Raw genomic sequence first — 22,270 nt, forward strand, 5'->3', positions numbered from 1 at the left:
ATCTTGTTTAGTGATGGGTACATGCTATATCCATTTGCTTAAACCCTAAGACCAAAGGAAAGAAGGTTGTTTCTTTGTTCAGTGTTCCAGGTCTTTTGCAGCTATTCTTGACTTCAGAGAGCTTCTTAAGACTTTTGACCAAACAAGCAGAGGCTAAAACAAGTCTGTCCTACCACAGACATCTAAAAGTTAGATGTCTTGCATAAGGCTTTGTAGTCAGTGAAGAGAAACACTCTGTAATTCACCTCAGCCTGGTTAAAGCACCTCAGCTGAGCAGGATGGGAGTACTTACATCTATCTGTAGATTGTGAAACAAAGGTTATGGTGATCAATTTAGATATGGATGTGTAAAATCAGAAGTACATCCCACCACAGTGCTCACCCAGGCCATTTCTGGAGCTTTCCTCTCTGTCCTCTACATAGTAGAACATAGTAACTTCAGAATTCAAGTTCTTCTTATATAAAAACTTAATATTTTTGGTAATGCTTCTCATTTTTGTTATCAATAAGTATCATTTTGAGAATCATTAATATAATGTTGTAGAAGCATAAATCCTTTAAATGTCTTTGGGAAGCTGCTTTTATAACATTCCTTTGCCCTGACTGTTTTTCCACCGATTTCTTCCCTTTGGGTAACACTTTATTCATCTTACAGTTCTTGTAGTGATATTTCTGTTACTATAATTAGTCATAAATTGGTGTAAAAAAACCTTTCCTTATAGATTTGAGTGCTGCTCTAAAATAGTGCTTATCTCACTCTGTAAAGGTGTCCTGCTAATCCTGCATGATCAACCTTTGACAAGGAAATTTTTTTTTTCCCCCTTCATGTATCTGTGGATCCTGCCCTGCTGCATGTTGTACTAAATTCTGCATGCTTTGAAATTCTCAGGAAGAATTGCTTAACTGAAACGTTCTTCTTGGTTTGGTAATATTACCATTGTGTCTGTGATGATCAAAATGTTTTAAAGTGTGTGTTAAGATAGAGAGTGGTACTGTAATTTACAAGACCATTGACAAGGGTTGATTCGGTTCACCAGCTAAGCACCGCCCAGCTACTCAGCTGCTCTGACTCCAGTGGGACAGGGGAGACAATAGGAAGAGCAAAGGTGAGAAACCTGTGGGTTAAAAACATTTAATAAGCAAAATAAAGAGGAATAATAACATGGAATAATTAGTACAAAAATAAAGACTAACTACCTCCCGGAAATAGGTCAATGCCTAGCCAGTCTCTGAGCAATGTCTCTCATCCCAGAATACCTCCTCCCCTCAGTTTTTGTCACTAAACATGGTTTTATATGGCAGGAAATGTCCCATTTAATCAGTTTGTGTCAATTGCCTTTGTTGTGTCCCCTCCTAACTTCTTGCACACCCCCAGCTACTCACTGGGAGGGCAGAGTGGGAATATCTTAATGCCGTAGAAAGACTTCTCAGCAATAACCAAAACACAGGTGTGTTATCTACATTTTTAGTCACATTTTCAAAACATCACATGGTCCAAACCAGCACCATACAGACTGCCATGAACAAAATCCATCCATCCCCGCTCAATCTCTGCCCTTGAGTCCATACAATGTATGTCATGCTCCAGTCTTACACTATCCAATACAACCTTACCAATAAGCACCACTCTCTTTCCTATCATGTGATACATATATATACAGATATGATTCCTGCAGTCTATGGATCATCCCTGTAAAACATTCTTAAAATGTCCATTGAGTTGTTTGATGCATGACTTTGCCTTCATGTGTTATGGTGGTTGCTCCCGACAGGAGAGATGGCATATTGTGTTAAATTGTTGGCTCACACTGGGTCATCGCTGTGCTTGCCTCTCTTCTTGCAAGGCTCATTCTCCATTGGTTCAGGTGATTCTAGACATAGTACTTCCTATAATATGCAAATCAAATCACATTTTATTTTTCCCCGGGGTATAATGTCCTTGGGACATAAAATAGATATCCCCATTCTTCCACATTACCCATGAGTTGTGCCCACGTCTTTGAGCAAATTGCCCTATAGCCCTGGCTCCAACATCCTTGATGCTGCTGACCTGGGGTGTCTGCCAGAGACTCCAGTGGAGTCATGCTTCCTCAGTAACATAGAGAACATTTCTCTCTTCTTGACCTGTCTGGAATGGCCCATAGGGACTGCATGAACTATATGCTGCTTGGTCTGTGCAACAGCTTATTGCTCAGGGCTTCAGTCAAAACAGTTCTTTTGGATCACTCGAGAGAGAACTCACAAGCTGACTACGAGTCCTGGAATATGCATTCTACAGAATCTCGTAGTGCCCAGGAAAGTCTGAACTTGTTTTTCTTTCTCTGCTAAGAGAAAGTGGGGATGCGACTGCTGTCTCATTGATTGTATTTACTGGAGTGTGATGATGCCCCTCTTGCCATCTCATTCCCCGTAACTGGATCTCTCATATGAGTCTTTGAGTCTTCCTTTGTTTTATTGAAAATCAGCTTTTGGAAGAACCTGAGGTTTTCTTTTCTCTTTCTCAAACCCTTCTGCTTTGTTGTCCCACACAATTATGTTTTTGAGCACACAAGGCCTTCTTCAAGTATGAAAGAGTAATAGCAGTCCTCAACCAAGCTGCAAATACAGCTATCTACACAAAACTTCAGCATAAAAGGACCATTCCCACAGGCTTTCCTGAGGGCTGAAAAAAATGAACCAGAAAACTCAATTCAGCTGCTGAGAAAATACACAAGGGTTGTGCACAGTTAACACAAGAAATAACAAAACTAAATAAAGCATTCCAAGAAGGCTTGGGATTAAGGGATCAATACTGACCCAGATCAGCTAGCACTGGGTAGCATAACTAGAAATATTCTTTCTTTATAGAAACTCAGTCTCTTTTTAAATTTTTTCCAGTGTTGCATCTACATCCTTACTTATTTTTCAAACTGAATTTGTAATTTTTTTCATAATTGTTCCATAACACCTCAGATCACATTAAAACCACTTTTGTCTTCACATGGAGAGCTGGGTGTTTAAAGTTCTCGTAAGCAGGATTGCATATTCTCTCTTGTTCCAGCTTCCTGCCTGTAAGAAAAGTTTTGTCCCAAATTCCATTTTTTCAGAAAACCTTCAGCCCTCCTCCACTAAACTTATCCACTGCAAATTCAATCTCTCCCTTAGCATCTGTCTGTTAGTCCATTCTCAGGCTACCTGTAGAAGCTTGACTGCTCCAGAAACATCTCAGCGTAAGTTTGGAAGGAAACCTCCTCGGTGTAACTCCTTGTTCTGCCCTGACCGTCTCTGATAGCTGACCAGGGACCTGCAGACAGGCTTTAGAATTTCAGTGTTAATTATGCAGGACAATTTCTACTCTTCATTAGCAATATTTAATTGAATCAGGACTGGAAGTCTCTTTCCCTTTTCTCTTTTGTTCTGGACTCCTATCTCCACACGGCATTTTGCTATAGCCGTGATTGTCTAAGAATGTTGAAAAAGCAGATTTAATGGTCTAGTATCAGCTAGAGGGTATTATCTTTGTCCTGCTGATTACTAGTTTATGATTCAAAACCATTATCAAAAATATGGTCTAGAAAACTAAGCAGAATAGACCTCTTAAGGATCCCATTTGAAATATCTTCAAAGTATGATGTAAAAACAATTGCAACTGCTCTTCAAGAACAATTTTTAAGAAATAATTTGTACATACAGGCATAATTTCCCCTAGAGCATTTCTTTTATGCTTACCTCTGACTTGCTTTTAGTTTATCTAAAAATTTATTGAAGTAAAATGAAATGCATATAATTTACATCTTTGGTCACTAAGTTAGTTGCCCCGTAAAAGCAGAAAACTAAATTGAGTTCATGTGACATATTTAATTTCCATTTATGTCTGACCAGTTTTATAGAAACTTGTAATACTCCACAGTTTTTCAGATATTTGGCATAACAAAATATATTCAAATATATTCTAAAATAGTTCTCAGATTACTACGTGAATTATCACCCATGAATTATGGTTGAATTTCATCTGGAACTGTTGACTTGAATACATATATTAAATCTAAATATCCACTAATCCCACCTGCACTGTCCCCATAGTGCATTCTCTTTTTCATATTAAAATTCATTTAATTGACTGCCATTTACCTTCGTGAAGACTCAAGAAAAGAAAGTGTTGAATACTCCAGCACTGTCTGCAGTTTGTCTTCCTTTTTGTTTACTAAATCTCTCTACTCTCATTTCCTCTTAGTTCTGATACTTTAACAGAAATTTTCTGTGACTTCTCCAATGGAAATATATTTCATATCACAGTCCTTCTGAATTTATCAGTCTAAATGTTTGTTATTCCTTTATAGCACAGATTTTTCCAGACCACACACAATTCTTTTTTGATTTTTGGATATTTGAAGATTTCCTAATGCTGTCTCTGAATTCTTTAAACAAGTTATATATTTAGAACAGCCCCTTTCAAAAGTTACCAGTTCACTTGAACATCTTTAATCCCTTACATTATCTTCCCAGGAAGTCTCAGTCTCAGCTCCCTAGGTAGCGTCAAAGCTGTTTTCCCAGTTCCCCAGTAGCAAGGCTGTTACTTCATTATACTTTCCCAGTTCATTTCCCACCTTTGGGTTTTCAGGCAATTGCTTTTTGAGAGTTAGTTATGAGGTACTGCTTTCCCGTAGCCAAAGTCCTACCTTCCTGAACCCAGAAGTGTGTACTCAAAATGACAATCTGATCACTTCTTTTGCCTGCACCCTGACACATAGGATTCTTACAATCAAAAGGTTATATGAATAGCAAAAATCTGTCTTTATTACCTGTCCTTTGGATGGATCTGATGGCAGTTCAAACAGTCCTTCATCTGTCTCCTCTTCCAATTTTCTTCTTTATGTAAGATCTCAAGCACAAAACAATGTGTTCTTCCCCCTTTTAATCTTCACCCACAGATAGTGTACAAGCTTCTTTCCTATCTTTTCCTGTTCTTTATTTGATGCTATTTTTTTGTATTACAAAGACAGCACCAAGTTTTCTTTTTATTGAAAAAGAGGACAGAAGAATTTATTTATTTTTGACTTCTGTTTCAAAAAGTCTCCCACTCTTAGACTTCCTCAAAACTTTAAATGATATACATAAAAAACCTTATCCTGTTTCTGCATGAGAAGAGAAAATGAACTATTCCCTGCCTGGCAAGACAGAAAAAAAGTCCCTGTTTTCCCTATATACTTTAGATTCTAGACAGATAAAAGCAACAGGAAGGCTGAGGCTGGAAGGCACTTCTGCAAGTCATCTAGTCCAACCTTTTACTGAAAGCAGAGCAAAGTTCAGGTCAGGTTGCTCAGGATCTTGTCCCATCAAGTTCTGAATATCTCCACAGATGGAGATGATGATGAAGAGTTTTTAATTCTGTTCAATAAAATAATCTTGCATATGATTTCTCATAAATGCCCCAACTGGTTTTGAACATATATTCTATGTGTGTTGTATGTTTTGACTTCCTACGTAAGTCAACAGTGACTGGGAGACCACCTGAAGTTTTTATTTATTAGCTGTCTAAAACCTGTTGTAATTACATAAACTTGTTATGAGGAAGGGCAGGGAGAGAAAGTCCTGAGAGAGCTGACATCTAGCTTTGGTTTAAGGCTAACACTTATCTTATCAACCTACTGTTAATAAACTCACTAAAACAATAAAGACCCAGATTTAATTTTAACTTGCTTTACTGGCCTGCTTTAGCAATGGCTAAAGGTGATAGCTTGGAAAAATATTAATCAGAGTCAGCTATTTAAAGTCCAACATGTTTTTTGGCAGTTTCTTCAGGAAAGTTCATCTAAACAGACATCAACCATGAAGATTCTTAGCTACCTCCTGGTTTACCGAAGGTTCCTGCTCATTGTCCTCACCCCACTGCTTTTACTTCCACTTCCACTTATCATCAAAACCAAAGTAAGTGACCTGCTTGGAGAGATAATTATTTTGCACCTGTATGTAAAGACTGAGATTCCCAGACCTTTTCAGATTACCAGAATCACAGATAGTTTGAGTTGGAAGGGACCTTAAATGAATAATGGTGTTTGCATTGTGATTTTTTTTTTTTTTTTTTTTTGGTCAACTCAGTGTATTTGCACAGAAATGTAGAGAAGACAGCTTCAACATAAAATTATGTACTGGATGCATGAAGATCTGAATCATGTATTTGTGTTCTAACAACATCTGGACTATACTGAAAATCTTGTTCTCATTATTACTTTTTGGACACTTTTAAACAGCTCTGCATGATTGGCAATGAAGATGAATTGTCAGGAAAAGAGCTGCAATTACTTTTTTGTTTAATGAAGGATTTTAAGTTCATCACATTTTGTGTTGTCTGATAGGAAATGACTGAAAACAATGACCTGATAAATTCCCTCTGGTTCCTAAATAGAGAAAAATCTATGACAGGACATCATAGTCTTATTTAACTTGAAATAAATTCTGGCATTCACTAACTCTTGTGACAGCTCCAAGCTGATGAAACCGCTATCTAACAGTGTTGCTAGTGACTGTATTTGGTACAGCTCTGATGCCAGTATATCGAAATGGAATTCTGTGATGTGTTATCATCTGTGCATTATACATCCCATATATGACAATATGTGAAAGTTTGGTTCAGAAGTCCTTGCATCACAGATAGGTGGTGGTTACAGAGCAATGTGCTTCATGCTCTCACATCACAGTTCCAGTATTTCGGTTTCCTTTCTGAGAGGAAACTCTTAATGTGGTAGGACTTAAGTGAGATGAACATTTGCTAGGTGAATGGATATTCTCAAATTGTTTCATACATAACACAGACTTCTTCCCCATAATAAATGATAGCCACTGCTGACTATGATTTAATATTGTTGTTTTCCAGTCAAAGATTCCAAGAGCCACATAATTAAGCTGTTCCTTTCCCAGTACAAACCATTTATGCTGCTGTTGAGTAATTTCATACCCTAACCAGGGGCACTAAGGGTTCCAAATCATTTTCCTTAAAAGCAGAAATATAAATTTAAAACTACAAAAAAGAGATTTCTAATACTCTGGAAGAAACTAGGTTTACTCCATCTCATTATGTTTGTCTGGGGCTGCATTTTACAGGCAGCCTTGAAAGTTATTCTCCCAGGGGGGAAAAAAAAAGGAGAAAAAAATAAAAAACTCCTGCTTTTCAGGAGCTGAAACAAAAAACACTTGCTAAAATTACAAGCCTTAAAAACAATAGTGGTGTTTCTTGTGAGTCTTGCACGACACCTTTTTTTGTTAGATTATATCCTTGCCTTATTGATACTGATGACAAAACTTTAGGAGAGAAAAAATTTGACCTATTATTAACTGTGAGTACTCCTAGAGGCTTAAAGGTTTGCTTACACAGGCAGAATGGTTTTGATTTACAGGGATTTCATGGCCTGAGAATGCTCCAGATGACCTAGATGATTAATTGTCCTTGAAGGAATAGGCAGCTGACTTTTTTTCCCACCTTTCCTGAGTGGTAGAATTTAAATAATTTTACTATCTCTTAGAAAAAAACTCACTAGAACTATTTCACTGACTACATTTCATATCTTAGCAGGATTGTCAATAGCACACAATAAGTAGCCTAAATGCCGGTCCTTGGACTCATACTTTTTCCAGGTGTAGGGAAGTTCTCTACTGATGTAGCTGTAGTTTTTGAATTGTGATTTTTCTTTTTGCCCTAGATGATCAACTCATGTTTTTATTGGTGCCTTTTGTATTCTAGGAAGCAGAATGTGCATACACATTGTTTGTAGTTGCCATCTTTTGGCTCACAGAAGCTTTGCCACTGGCTGTTTCGGCTTTGCTCCCTGCCTTTATGTTCCCGTTGTTTGGTATAATGGGATCCAAGCAGGTAACCTTTGTTTTTCTCTCTTTTATATTGTGCATATCAGGAACCAAAACTCCAAAGAATGAAATGCTTAATGTTGAAAACTGTCAGGCAAATCTATGGATTTGCTGAGTGCCAATCACAATAGTTCTGACTCAAGACTTGCTCACGTGCTTTGTCTTCAGGACTTGTTCACATTTCTTTAATAATTTTTTCTACATAGTGATTTAGTGCTTAGATGCCAGTCAGTAAGAAAATGCTAGATAGTTATGAAATATCCTTAATATTATAGAGGCAGAATGTCACAATCATTACCCCATGTGCAAACTGCTGAGTGCAACACCTCATGCCAAAGAGATGACTTCATAGATAATCATACTCTAAGTCTATGCTTAAAATTGTTATTTTATCTGTTGGATAGATAAAAAAGTAACAAAAACAACATTTCATTGGTGATTTACTATGTATGTGAGATGTGACTGATGATTTTAGGTTGTTCTATCCTAAGCTTTATTTTTTATTTTATTTTAACCATATGCACTTTTGTGCTTTTATTCTTGAATCATTTGGTTAAATGAATTTAACAGTTCCAATGAACTTAATAATTTAATTTTAAGCCAAAAATTGTTTTTCTTTATTTATTTCATAGTATAATCTTACTGTATTTTTTTTCATTAAAAATGATGACACCAAATGTTAAGAAAAATTCACAATTTAAAACAAAGGATTTACTTTCCTTTTTATTATTTGGTTTTTCTTTTATTTCAGGTAGCATCTGCTTATTTTAAAGACTTTCATCTGCTGCTAATTGGAGTAATTTGTTTGGCAACGTCAATAGAAAAATGGAATCTCCACAAAAGAGTGGCTTTAAAAATGGTGATGCTGGTGGGTGTCAACCCTGCATGGTATGTGCTAAACTATGTCTTGAAGGACAATAATACTTGTGAAAAGCTATGTATTGCAGAAATAATTGCCTACTGATTTTTCTACAGTAGAAATCCAGCCTTTCTTTTCTACTCAAACAAAGTAGATACTTAAATTGATATGACTGGTTGGTAGGAGACACTTTATTATTTTGCGGAAATCCTAACTGGAAGTTCCCTGCAGTGATTCTGTTCATAATAAGGATCGATCCTTCTGAACAAAAAGTATGATTAATTTGTGAATAATGTTGGGGTCCAGTTCCTTGATGGTCATTGGAACATTCCCACCTAATGCCTACAACATAAAATCTGTTCTATGCTGATTATTTTTCTTTCAATAGTGTTTTCAAAATTCTGGACATTCCCAAACCTACAAAAAGAGTTCAAATACACAATGAGGGGGCAAAAAATCATAAAACTAAGCAGATGGTGGGAAGGGAAAAACACATGAACACAATATATTTACTTGTGGTGTTTTCCTTTGTCTACATATGAAAAAAATATCAAAGGATAGGAACTTCCTCAGCTGGATGAGGTGATAAGGGAAAAGAAATCACACTCTCTGCTTACTCATTATCAACATATGTCTTACAAAGCGAAAAATTTTTCTTTGCTTGCTTTACAAACTTGCAGAAAAGGTTTAGGCTGACAGATGTATCTGTCAGCGTACCAGTAAGGCTGCAGATAAGATCTACAGAGCAAGTTTAGCTTCCCAGAATACATCATGCTCATGACTTCTTGCCAGGAAGCAGAAAGGAAGAAAATGGTCAGGAAACCAGAAACCCCAGGTCTAAAAAATAAGATGCCTCTTAGGTGATTTAACTAATGAAACGTCATGGGAATGCTGAATTATTTCTATTCCTCAGTAATTTGACTGACCTAATTTTAAGTATCACATGTATTTGGTTTAGTTCTGTCTCTTCTGATAGCTGGTAGCTTCCTGTTTGGAAAAATTCTCCTTACATTCTAGTTCTACTGCTTCCCATTATCTTAAGCTGTATTCTTGTGCTATGCAAGTTTAGTCATTTCAGCTTCTCTTTTGATCACTCCTAATTCTCAACTTTTAGCTGAAAAGTTGAAAGGGAGAACACAAATGGATGGTGTGCAGTGCTAAGCTGAACACTGCTGGGGAACTTGCTGTGGACAGTCAAACCTGCAGCCAGCTGCTGATGATACCAAGAGCAACTCCGCAGACAGAGTTGTGACCCTGGGGAAGCATCCTTCATAACTAGCTCATCTCTATCACATTTCAATCATGGCAAAGGGATCATAAGACTATGATGAGATGATCTGTGAAGGAGAGGATCTACCACCTCTCAGCATCTGCTGCTCACCAGCTGTGTCCATGGCAGGGATGGTGGTGCTCTCTGTGCCCTCCTCAGCCACTCGCAGCAGACCCTGGGCAGCCTGTGCACACTGGAGCCTCATCCAGCCCAATGCAGAGACATCACTGCAGGAGACCTCCGCATTAGAGGCCATAAAGGGTGTAGAAGTGAAAGTAAAATAGCAGGAGACTTCTGGATTCTGCATTATGTATTCTTCTGGAGAAACTGATGTGTATCAGGAATATGTGGCCAGCAGGACCAGGATGGTGATAATCCCCCAGTACTCAACATGGGTGAGGCTACACCTCAAATCCTGTATTCAGTTTTGGGCCCCTTGCCCAAAAAAAGAAAGACATTGGCATGCTGGTGCAAGTCCAGAGAAGGGCAGTGAAGCTTGTGAAGGGTCTGAAGCACGAGTCTTATGAGGAGCAGCTGAGGGAGCTGGGGTTGTTTAGTCTCAGGGGGGCCTTTATCACTGTCTACAACTCCCTGAAAAGGAGGCTGTAGCCAGGGGAAGGTTAGCCTCTTCTCCCCACGTGAAAAGTGACAGGACAAGAGGAAATGGCTTCAAGTGGAGCCAGAGGAGGATTACATAATAGGAAAAATTTCTTCAGTGAGTGGTTGGTCAGGTATTGGAACTGAATGCCACGGGAGGTGATTAAGTCATCATCCCTGGAGGTATTTGAAGATGTAGCACTTAAGAACATAGTTTAATGGTGAACCTGGTGGTGTTATGTTTATTGTTGGACTTGGTGATCTTAAAGGTCTTTTACAGCCCAGATTATTCTATGAGCCTGTAAAGGCCTCCTGTCACTTGAGCCATGCAGTGTAATCTGCAGACTAGCAGAGAAAGGTGAATGTATCTGTGCAACCTGCAAGGACTACAAAGGGTGATAAAATACCGAGTGTGCACTGCAAAGCAAAGAGTGACTTTATAGCTGGATATAATGAAATAATTATCCAAGGTTCCATGCATAGTATTTTTTTAACTATACCACATGGAAAATAATGCAGAAAAACTGGGGCTGAATAGGATAGGATATATTTTATTATTTTGTAATCACTTTTAGAGTCCCTCAATACAGCCCACCACATTGTACCAAATGGCCACCTGACCATCAATCTATCTAATGCTAGAAATTTATGATGAATAGTTTTAAAATACATTAGTGAGTGTCATCTGTTTTTATTTTTAAATACCTTTACAAGTTCTACTAAAATGCCATTTCTCTACAGTGTGAAAATTCATATTCAGTATGCTTATTCTGACCCGTATTTTCTGCATAAGAAACACAATTCTTCCTCAACTTCTGTCTGAGGACCTAATAAAAAACTGCCTAAATTAATGGGTTTTGCACTACTTACTGATGACAATTTATGTTGAGTCAAGTCTGTTACTTGCTGGTCTACAGATCATTTCATCACTATGCAATTAAAATGCACAGGGAAAGACAAGGTTCCCCTACTGAGAAAAAATCCTGTTTGAAATGTTGTTGCTATTAGCTGAAATGAAAGGCTATGAGAGACATTTTGATGGTATTTTTATATCATCATATAATGTTTACATGATTTTTATATAATTTCTATATTGGCTTCATGTACTAAGTAAGCTTGACATTTTTGTGAAGCTTCTGATCAAGGCTGGGCAAAGAACTTTACAAATTGCATAGATGTCTTCTGAGAGGAAGGTGCAATGCCACCATTCCTCCACTCAATTCTTTCGTTGTGATGATGTATGGCAGGTGTTTAATGACAATGACAGCACCTTCCAACTCCAAGAAATGCATTAAAAATGACATTGTGACCTGTATTCTAAATTTGCAGTCCAACTTCACCAGATATTAAATGGAATGTTTGATTTTTTCAGTCACTGATGCAATTCAGTGTATTGCATATCTATTTGTAATAAACTTCTAAAAAGTTGAGCCAAGACCAGATTAAGGAATTTAATGACCTTGCCTTTCCCATTTAATATCAAAGATGATGTTTACTGAAGCCCAAATAATGCCTAGACTTGCCTCAATGCTCTGATTAAGAACTAAGTTAACGACCATTTACTGAATTGTTAATATTTCTTCCTATAACAAATGAACTGGTCTATCTAGAGGACTTTACAGCCTAAGTGATAACTCCACGGTTTTAACCTAGACTGTACAGTATGAGATTAATAACATCATCAGTGTAGCCATTTTAGCTCGTTTGAATTTGTGACATGCATGGTGCTCTTTCTTCAAAGATGGTTCAAACAGAGTATAATTCTGTAAATAAACATCCTTTATAACATATTTGAACCTCTAAAATAAGATAATTTCAGTGTCTTAGATCGAGATTAATTCAAAAACATTCTCAGAATTACAAGCTTTAAATTTTCAGTGTTTCAGCTTCTCTGTTGACAAAGTTCTCTATTTATATTAAATAGACTGATGATAGGAGGTGCTACTGTAGCAGTCACAGACTCTTCTCTCCTATTCCAGGCTTATGCTGGGTTTCATGGTTAGCTGTGCTTTCTTGTCAATGTGGCTCAGCAACACTTCTGCTGCTGCCATGGTGATGCCAATTGTAGAAGCTGTAGCTCAGCAGATCATCAGAGCTGAAGCAGAAGCTGATGAGCTGGAGCTGTCCTGCTCTAATGGCTCCATCAACCCAGCACTGGAGCTGGACGGTAGGCGCACGGAGCGGTTCTATCTTTGCCACCCTCACTCAGTAGTAACAATTACAGCAAGTACACAGCAAGTACAATTAAATGGCTAGAGAAGTATTGGCACCATTATGTGCTTCACTGTGAGACTTCTCTTGGATTACTGTGTGTGAGCTCTGTCATGATCACAAAGATCAATTAAAACTGAACAGGTGCAGAAGGTGGCAGTTGGATGAGAGGAGGGGAGAAGGGAAGAGGCTGGCTTACCAGGCTCATAAAACGGCTGGAAAGAAATATGATGGCTAGAGATGCGCTAAGGCTTAAATGTTAGCGTAAGAAAGGAGCTCTTTAAGCCATAGGGTAATGTTGGAAGAACACTGAATCTAAGCCTACACAGCTGGATTGTAAATTAAAAATATTTCTCCTCATTAGAAGATTCAGATTCGGGGGCATAGGAGTCATGAGGAGTTGGACACAAACCAACTGTTTCTGAGATTGGTGCCTTCAAATGTATTGATGGGATGATGTGAAGTGAATGCCTGGGATGAGACATGCAGATGGAGCCCCTCGAGTTTTACTCCCTTAAATTCTTATCTGTCTTTGCATCACTGTCTTACAGAAAATATAGGAGAATATGATAACCCAGACTGGAAAGAGAAAGAAAAACAAGCTAATGGGTAATTGTTGTTAATTTACTAAATTCTGTTCTAAGAATTCATCTAAATAGAATATCTGTTTGTTACAATACATGCCTTTTTTTTCTAGATATAACAACAGTGTGGGTAGTACTGTAAGCACGGTTGAAAAGGAAAATGAAAAAGGAAAGGAACAGGTACATAAAGTGTCTTTTTATTAAGCAATGAAACTTAGTTTTAATCTAAATCTCACTTCTATGCCACACCTAACATGGCACAGGTAGCAGTCAAGCTAGTTACATGTGAATAAGAGATATACGTGTTGTCACACACACATACACACTTTGCTTGTATATTATTTCATTGGTTTGGTCCTCTCAGTCTATTTTACACAAATTAAAGCAACCTCACCAGAGTAAAAACTCTATATATCAGGTGTGTGTATATGTATCAGTCTATACAAAGGCAGTTCTTCTATAAAGACAGATCACAGAAAGGACTTCAGGATTTGACTCTGCCTCCTTTTCCTTTACATGAATAATTGTACTACCAGTGTAACTGTGAACCAAACCACACTGCAGACAATTACACTGCCAGTAAATTGTCAGGCTCTTCTGAGATATCCTTGAGTTCTATTTTTATGCCTGCTGATGAGCCCTTCTTATATATTAATTGGTGTATATACTTTCTAAGCAGAACCTACCACCTGCTGAAGCAGAGAGAAAAAGCAAAAAGGACAAATACAGTGGGATTTTCAAAGTGATGTGTTTATGTGTTGCTTATTCTGCTACCATTGGAGGACTGACCACAATCACAGGAACATCAACTAATCTGATTTTTACTGAGCACTTCAATTCGTAAGAGACTATATTATATTATTTGTATTCTTCTTGGTCCAGAATTTTAACTTTCTTTCTTGAGTTCTCACATGGCTCCTCTAAAACACGTTAGAAACCTTGCCCTTTGATTTGATATTGTTTGATTCTATTGCTTTTCTTAAATGTTTGTTAAGGTGACAAAGTGAAATTGCATGGTTGTATTTGCCTTACACAGAGAAAGTCTATAAGTGATCTGCCAACACATGCAGCAAGATGACCATTGTTTCGTTAAGTAGTACTTTACTGTTTTGGCAGCTGCATGGAAAAAGATAGATTTTTCTGAGAAGGAAAACACTACTTAGCATGAATAGGGCAGGCACTATCTGGCCATAAAGACCTGTTAATTAATTTCTAAGTACACCAGGAGGTAAGTTCAGTCTGCTTAGCAAAGAGCATCAGGAGACTTTCAAGAGGCTAAGCACTGTTGAAATGAGAAATCTGGGTCCATTAATCAACAAAAAAGCAAGTAATTTCAAACCAGTCTGAAACTTTGCATTCAATGGAACAATGTTTTAAGGTATTCTAAAGCATTTTTTAATATTCCTTGTTATATTTAAGTAGAATGGTTTGAAAAGAAAATTGGCAGATTTCATTCCAAACCCCTTGAAATCCAATAGTTCTCACTGAACATTTTTTTTCTAACTACTTATTTTCAGAAACATTCCTACTCCAATTTTGAAATAGAACAAAATAAAGCACAATCCTTTTGTTGTCCTCCCCCCACTATTCCCTTTTGCACATGGTAAAATTGTTGAAGACCAGTTATTGATAATATTTGTAGTGTTTGCCTGCAAAGAGTTTACTGTTATTGACACTGAATCACTGTAGAAAGAGAATTATTAAAATCAGTCACACTTTTTCATTTTCCAGAGGAGATAGGTCTAGAAAATAAATCAGTGTGTCCTGTCCATCCTTGCTTCAGGCAAAACCTGTAGTGGATAAACCAACAACAGCAGAAAATCCAACCAGAACTGTGTAATAGATTGTTTTTAAAAATCATTTAAATTTATCACCCATTCTACCTGAGGAATATTTGCTCTGTAGATGAAGAATACGTAACTTCAATATTCAGATTACTAGAAATACTTACACAAATATTCAGCCCTGTACAAACTTATTGTAGAACTTGACCACAATAAACTATCATTTTGTAACAGAATTGGGTCTTTAGCATAAAGTTTTTAAGAGCTTGTTTTGTTGCTCATAAAGAAATTATCACACATATTTTAGGAAAGATCATAAACACTTGAGCAAGTGATGAAATGTTAAATCATTACTATGCTGATACCAGTTCTTTCCTATCTTGGAATTTTTACGTTCAAAAATGGATGTGGCTAACCATGTAATAAAAGGTACGTAGCCATGTAATCAATAAACTATTTAACAGCACAATGCTCTATATTGTTCCAGTTTCACTGTCTCATCATTATTTACAGTTGCAACTCAGAACATCACCCCAAACAGAGGGTAAGGGGTTAGGTTTGGTCTCTGCTAGACTATATTTGTGATATATGTAAGCATCATAGTAAATATAGATCAAACTTAAAATTTGTACAATACTTGAGAGAGCATTTATAACAAGCATTTACAGCATCAAAACCCTATGGACTCATCAAAATTATTTTCCTTCTAGCAAGAACCTGAAATACAATAGATTGTCTAATAATTGGAAATAGTCATTAGCATCTCTATCTGGACATTTTTCTTTCCCTTCCAACTCATTTTTGCATCAAGAAGGAGGGCTGCTCAAGGAGACTTGAATTTTCTCATTTTTAGCATTAAAAGCTCTCTCAGTAGAGCTGGGAGAGCTCAAAGGAAGAGTAACTTCTGTTCACAAAGTAAATTGGAAAGCAGGCTTTTTTTACCCTGCCTTTTTGCCTATCTGGCATCAAAAACATTCAACAGTAAAGCAATTTCTTTCAGAAAAACAAAGCCTTTCTCCTTTTCTTATATGCACATGGAAGGGAGATCTCTGCTTGAATAACCTACATCTATAAACAGTAGATTAAGACAACCTCAAAGAGACAAGGTGAGTGGAGAGACAATCCACCTAGCCAATGAATAGTCATGAAATTAGTAATAATAATTTTGATTTTAATCAGTTTTGAATCACTTATGGAAGTCTAAACAATACAAGTCTCATTGTTGGTTCCACTGTTGCCTTCTACATTCATTGGAACTTTTTCATTTGAGTATATTTTCTTGTGCTAAGGTCTCATCTCAAAAAACTCCTTTCTTTCAAATTCTGTTTCTTATAGTTCTAACAGTCCTTAGGCTGTGCATGGCCCTCCCTTGCTTACTGAACTCACTTTAGACACACCTCAGTCAGTGTCAGATCCCCAGACCTGCTGCTGATCCAGTGCTCAGATAACTGGCACAGCTGGTTCCTGTAGTGGTCATGATGACCAGGAACAGGATGGGAGGGTGAGGTAAAAGGATGCCAGAGGCCACCTCATGCTGAAGTCCACTGCCAGCCAGAAGAACTCTCCTGCAGCAGTGGTTTCTGGCAATTCTCACAAGTCTTCATTCCTTTGCAAAGCTCAACTGAACTTTTTTTTTTTTTTTTCATCCAGACGTTACCCAGATTGCCAGTGCATCAATTTTGGATCCTGGTTTATCCTTTCCATCCCCATCACAGTTATTATTCTACTCCTCTCCTGGGTTTGGCTCCAGTGGCTTTTCCTTGGGTTTGAGTAAGTGAATGGTATAATCAATAAAACTAAAGGTTACTGATATAAAAGATAATTTGTACCAGGAGTAAATACTGCATCTTAGTTTAATAGGCTCAATAGGAAAAAATGCAGCAACAGTGATTTTGCAACCTTGATTAGTATGGCTTAATCTCTGGATGGGACAAGAATTTTCTAAAATAAGGATCCTGGACTATTCAGCCCAGTGTGAAAAGTCCGTATCACAAATGGGTGTACTCACTCCGTTATAATATACACACATCATCATTAATCAGTGCATGTGTGCAAGACAGAAGAATACTGAAATCTTACACATTTTTTCTGACTGGAAGAGTAATAGGTGTATGCACTTTGTTGGAGTGAGGCATCGGTTTGAATACTTGAGCAATGTCTATGTTATAAACTGGATGACTGTATTTGTAAATGTGAGGTAAAAAACTTCTGCTTCTCCTAAATTTGTATGTGGTGGTATGGTAGGGTTTCTGTTTCTCCACAGAGCTTGGGCTTTTATAGTTCTGGAGAGGACAGTACTTCTTTTGGGATGATTCTTCAAAGCCTTTTTCTCCATGGGTTCACTAACATCTGGAGAGATAGGTGGGACACCAATCTTCCACAGTTACATGGCTACTTATGGTGCAAGACATGAAAAGTGAGACTAGTTTTAAGCAGACAGAATCACCCCATGTTTACCACTCTATATGTGAACATCTATTGTTTCATTTTTCTTTATTGTTTTGATAATGTTCTTTTTAACATTGTGTAAGAGTCTTGTCCAAGAATTAAGCCTTGGCTTGTAGCAAATACTCTGCTTATCAATATGTAGGCTACTCATGTGATACAAACTTTTTCATTCCAAAACAAAGTAAAGCAAAGCCACAGATGACTTTCATTAAAGAGACAGGTTATATATTTGATTGTTTCAATTAGTTCACATGATTTAAGTTTCACCCTTCCTGGGCAAATGAGCTGATCACTAAGAGGACACATTTTGTTTCTGCCTGTCAGTCTCCCACTGGGCATTGTCAATTAATTCCAATATGCTCGGTTTGCTGTGTGATAAGTAGATGGGAGATACTGCATTGTAAAGTGACAGTTTTAGATTTGTCAAGTGCTATTGGTAACTGGAAAGGTTGGACACTTTTCTATATACACTATTAACTCATCATCAATGTTGCTGCTTTACATTCCAGTTTTAAAAACATGTTCAAGTGTGGCAAGAAGAAAACAGCTAGAGAAGAGGCCTCATCACGGGTGATTCTACAGGAGTACAAGAAACTTGGACCAATTAGGTATTTCAAACTATAAATCTGCAAACAAGAGCAGGTAAATCCAAATGTGAATTCAGGAAAATTTATAATTCATTCTACTTCTGCTATAGCTACCCAGAAACTGTTACACTTGTCCTGTTCATTCTAATGACCCTTCTGTGGTTCAGCAGAGATCCTGGCTTCATCCCAGGATGGTCTTCACTTTTCCCAAAGTAAGTGATTTCTTTTGATAAACCAACAAGAACTGTACTGTGCCTTAACTACATACCTTCTTTTCTTACCAATTTTCAAACATTAAAATATTTTCTATTGAAAAATATTTCTTTCAGAAATATGCCAGGCCCAAGTTGTTGCAGACCTTTGTAGTGTATACAGAAGATAAACTCCAGCCATTTCACAGATGTATGTGTGAAATAGCTGAAATGTGTTAAAGGATAAAATAAAGTGTGTCTTAAGAGGCATTGTGACTAGGTTTTAGGCTTAATCTGGTGAGGGAAAATGCATAAGTACTCCACTTTCTCATCAAATGTGAAATTTAAAGAATAAATCTGGTTAGAATTTTTTGATCTACTGCCCTTAGTGACAGAACACTTGTATGCAGGGTAGCCAACATCCCCTGCTTGGACAGCTGAAATTATGGATATAAATTCTGTCCATTCCTACATAACTCCCTTAACATCATAGTTTACCTAACACCAAAAAGTCAAAAACTATTGTGTTTTTTTGCCTTCTGCTGCAACTTCCCCAGGATCACCTGGATTTTTTTCCCTTTGTAATCACTCAGTCTTGCAGCAATTTATATTACTGTGATATCTCCTTTTCTCTTGCTGTAATTACTGTTATTTCAGTTCTGTTTTTCTGTGATGAAGGTTTGAGTTTTGCTCTGGAGTGATGGGAAGTAGTTGTAGGATAGGTCCTCATGGATTTAACATTTATTACTGGATAGCCCAAAGGCCAGTGCTGGACCAGGAGGGTAATTTTCCATTTTGTTTTCCTGTGTGTTTGTGATAAATGACATGTGAAGGCACACAGACATCATGCCTTCTCTCTTTAAATATATTTCCACCACTTACACACCTTCCCAGTGCTCTTCCAGAAAGTCCAAGAGAGGATGTCACAAGGAATAATTGTAGCACTTCAAAGATTTAAAATGTAACACAAAATTATTTTGTCGAAAAAATACCATTAAAAAGTGTATTAATAACTAAGATTGTTTTAAAATTATTTACTTTTAATCATCAGAAAAAATTGAAAAAGAATATTTGTTTTTTCCTTATAACAACAGCTGAGCTGATGATCATTGTCTCATATGAAACACTATACTCTTGAAAGGGTTTTGGAGTGGTGACCTAATTAAGGAATCAGCTAGCTAAGCAATCAGGCTGGGTTGGTTTCTCTTCCTGCTTCCTGTTAACACCCAGTGCTCACTGAGCATTGTTTCAAGAGCTACATATTAAACTGAAAAACAGGAACTGTAAACAGCCTTTCAAATACAGGACTTAGGCTCAAATGACTTTTTCAATTCAGAGAGCCCCATATTCCTATTTGAAGCTGAAGTTATCATTATCTGAGGATTTTGTACAGTGGCAGAGAAAAATAGAACATTCTCAAAAATAAGCATGGTTCCAGGTTCTGCACAGGGATGTTACTTTGTGGATGGCCTCTAATGTTGTCCTTGGAAGGAACTGCAAGCATGTGTCATATGACATTAGGCCGAATACTGTTGTAATTTGGAACAAAGAGAAACAAAGCTTTCCTTATGTACTTTAAGAGGAAAGAAAGCATTTCTTACTATTCATACTTTGCCTATTTCTAGATAGCTTTAATTTATGAATCAATTATATTAAAAGGCATAAAACCAGTAAATCAGGTTAATAGTTTCTGAGCAACATAAACTTATCAGTGAAAATACATGAGAGGGGCATAGGGTCAGCAGAGGTACAGCTGTGAACAAGGCATATACTTAGAAAAAAACCCGAAACCAAAGAAGAGCAACAACAAAGAACTGGGAAAAAACCCTCAGATCTTAGGAACTGTGTTTCTTTCACTGTGATGTCCAAGAGGCTTCCAACAGTGCACTGAACTGCAGATTACATCTCTTATACATTTGTTCCCTAAGGCCCCTGCCTATAAAATTACTCAGTGTTTTGGATTTAAGTACAGAGAGGCATGTGCGCGCACAACTTCCTTAAGTTCATGGTTCAGGAAACAACTATAAGGAAATATTCTCCACCCTTACAGAAATCCGATAGCGCTTGCTTCCACAGGGCCTTATCCCACAGAACGCCTAAGGGAAATTCTGCCACCTGAAAAGAGCTTTGACCTTATGAAAAGCCACAATGTCACTCCCAAACTAGTGAGTGAGTCCTATTAGGTGGGAAATGCACCACTCTCAGGATCTTAAACCGGAAAAGGCTGTCTGGTCCTTTATTCTAACTTTCTGAAGATCATAAGAGTTACACTGTTCTCTGTGTTAAACCCAGTGAGAATTTATTTTATTAGAACCTGAATTTCCAGAAAGAAACCAGGGTTGATGTTAGGGTGACAAGTCCAGTGTAGTGGTTTGGTTCAAAATATCCATTACTTACTTATTTTCCTACTGAGATAAGAATTAGGAGAAAGCAAAGAAGGCACAAAACTCAAAAGAATACAAAGAAGTTTATTAACAGAACTAGAAGAAAGAAAAAAGGTCAGACTAAACCTTCAGAACACTTCTCTTCCCCCCACCTTTCTCCCTTCTCCCGCTGACAACGTAAAAAGACAACCCTTGAGATTTTTTCAGTCAGTTTACCACCTCTATAATAATCTCTTTTCAGTTCACTTAGGGAGAGGAGTCTCTCTTGCTCATGCTATGGAGACATCTCCACAAGAAACAGTTCTCTCATGGCTTCAATGTCACAGCGACAGCCGCCTGCGTTGGTTCTCTGCTCACATGTGAAGTCCCTTCCCTCGACTTACAGCTTTCCCCACAACTGCTTTTGAGGGTTCAATCTTGAGCTAATGGGGTACCATTTTAAGGATGAGCTGTTCAGAAGCAAAAGGTTCTCTTCACCTATCTCTGGGATCTCTTCATCTCTAGGAACAGAGGTCTTCTTCTTCCCTGGGAGCAAGGGTCTTCATCACTTTCATCTCTCTCTGTTCAAGCTTCTCACAATCACAGCTACTTCAACATTTGCTTATTTCAGCACAGGTACTTTTGCTCATGGCTGTGGTTTGAACGCTCCACCCCCCCATGCTTTCATGAAATTACAACAGGTACTCTAATGTATCATAGTTCATCACCATAGCTTTACAACAGAATTTCAGCTTCAAGGTTTGAAGCATCTCCTCTTTCTCCTCTCTTGGGATTTCAGCTCTTCCTTCTTCACTGACTTTGGTGTCTCTATGGTGTTTTCTTCACGTGCCTTCACCTTTCCCTTTCCTTTGACTTGGGAGAGGATTGATGTCTGCAGGTTACATCTGTTCTGGAGGAAACTTGCAACACTAAAAGGTTTAATCTCACCTGGGCCTTGCAGCTGGAATTCGCTTATCGCTGTTGGTCACCTAATCTCTGCCGGGCAGCGGCCTCAGATGAATTTCGGCCACACTAGGCAAGGGCTGGCCTGGCCGAGCCACGCTGTGCAGCTGCCTGCACGGAGCAGGGCTGTGGGGGCTGGCCTGCATGGAGCAGGGCCGCGGATGGAACAGGGCCATGCGGCTCCGTGGCTGTCTCCTGGTGGGCCCAGCCTGCACTGAGGGGGCTGTGCCGGGTGTCTGGCGAGCAGAAGCGGCTGAGATCTCAGCCAAGCCGTGCCGTGGCTGACCCGGCCGGGCCGCGCCGAGCAGGGCCCAGCCCGGCCCCGCTGGGCCGCATCACAGGCCCCCCAGTTACCTGTCCGAAAGCCGGAAGCAAGAGAGCTTTCCCGGTTTTGTTGGCTCTTAAATGTGGACCAAAGAGGTGTGTCAAGCTTCTTAAGTGGATTAAAAAAGTTGCTAATATTCAAACTAGCCAGTTGATTGGTTCTGTCGGGTCTAGAGGAAGCTGTAAGCACCTCTTTGCAAGAGAATCACTTCCGTGGCTGATGGAACCCTCCTTAACTAAAAACCCAAAC

The 22,270-nt window shown here is 38.2% G+C and overlaps 1 protein-coding gene across 1 annotated transcript in view; it reads left to right on the forward strand.

Moving 5' to 3' along the window:
- Positions 1 to 22,270, forward strand: part of SLC13A1 (solute carrier family 13 member 1) — a 49,229-nt gene that overhangs the window by 14,424 nt on the left and 12,535 nt on the right. Inside the window, exons 2-11 of the mRNA XM_010395504.4 lie at positions 5,773 to 5,907; positions 7,718 to 7,846; positions 8,591 to 8,727; positions 12,545 to 12,732; positions 13,328 to 13,385; positions 13,474 to 13,540; positions 14,040 to 14,200; positions 16,795 to 16,914; positions 18,102 to 18,200; positions 18,290 to 18,391. Of these exons, the coding sequence (XP_010393806.1) occupies positions 5,809 to 5,907; positions 7,718 to 7,846; positions 8,591 to 8,727; positions 12,545 to 12,732; positions 13,328 to 13,385; positions 13,474 to 13,540; positions 14,040 to 14,200; positions 16,795 to 16,914; positions 18,102 to 18,200; positions 18,290 to 18,391 (1,160 nt within the window). The 5' untranslated portion in view covers positions 5,773 to 5,808. The remainder of the gene's footprint in view (positions 1 to 5,772; positions 5,908 to 7,717; positions 7,847 to 8,590; positions 8,728 to 12,544; positions 12,733 to 13,327; positions 13,386 to 13,473; positions 13,541 to 14,039; positions 14,201 to 16,794; positions 16,915 to 18,101; positions 18,201 to 18,289; positions 18,392 to 22,270) is intronic.

This window comes from Corvus cornix, chromosome 1A, assembly GCF_000738735.6.
Source record: "Corvus cornix cornix isolate S_Up_H32 chromosome 1A, ASM73873v5, whole genome shotgun sequence".
Taxonomy (NCBI): domain Eukaryota; kingdom Metazoa; phylum Chordata; class Aves; order Passeriformes; family Corvidae; genus Corvus; species Corvus cornix.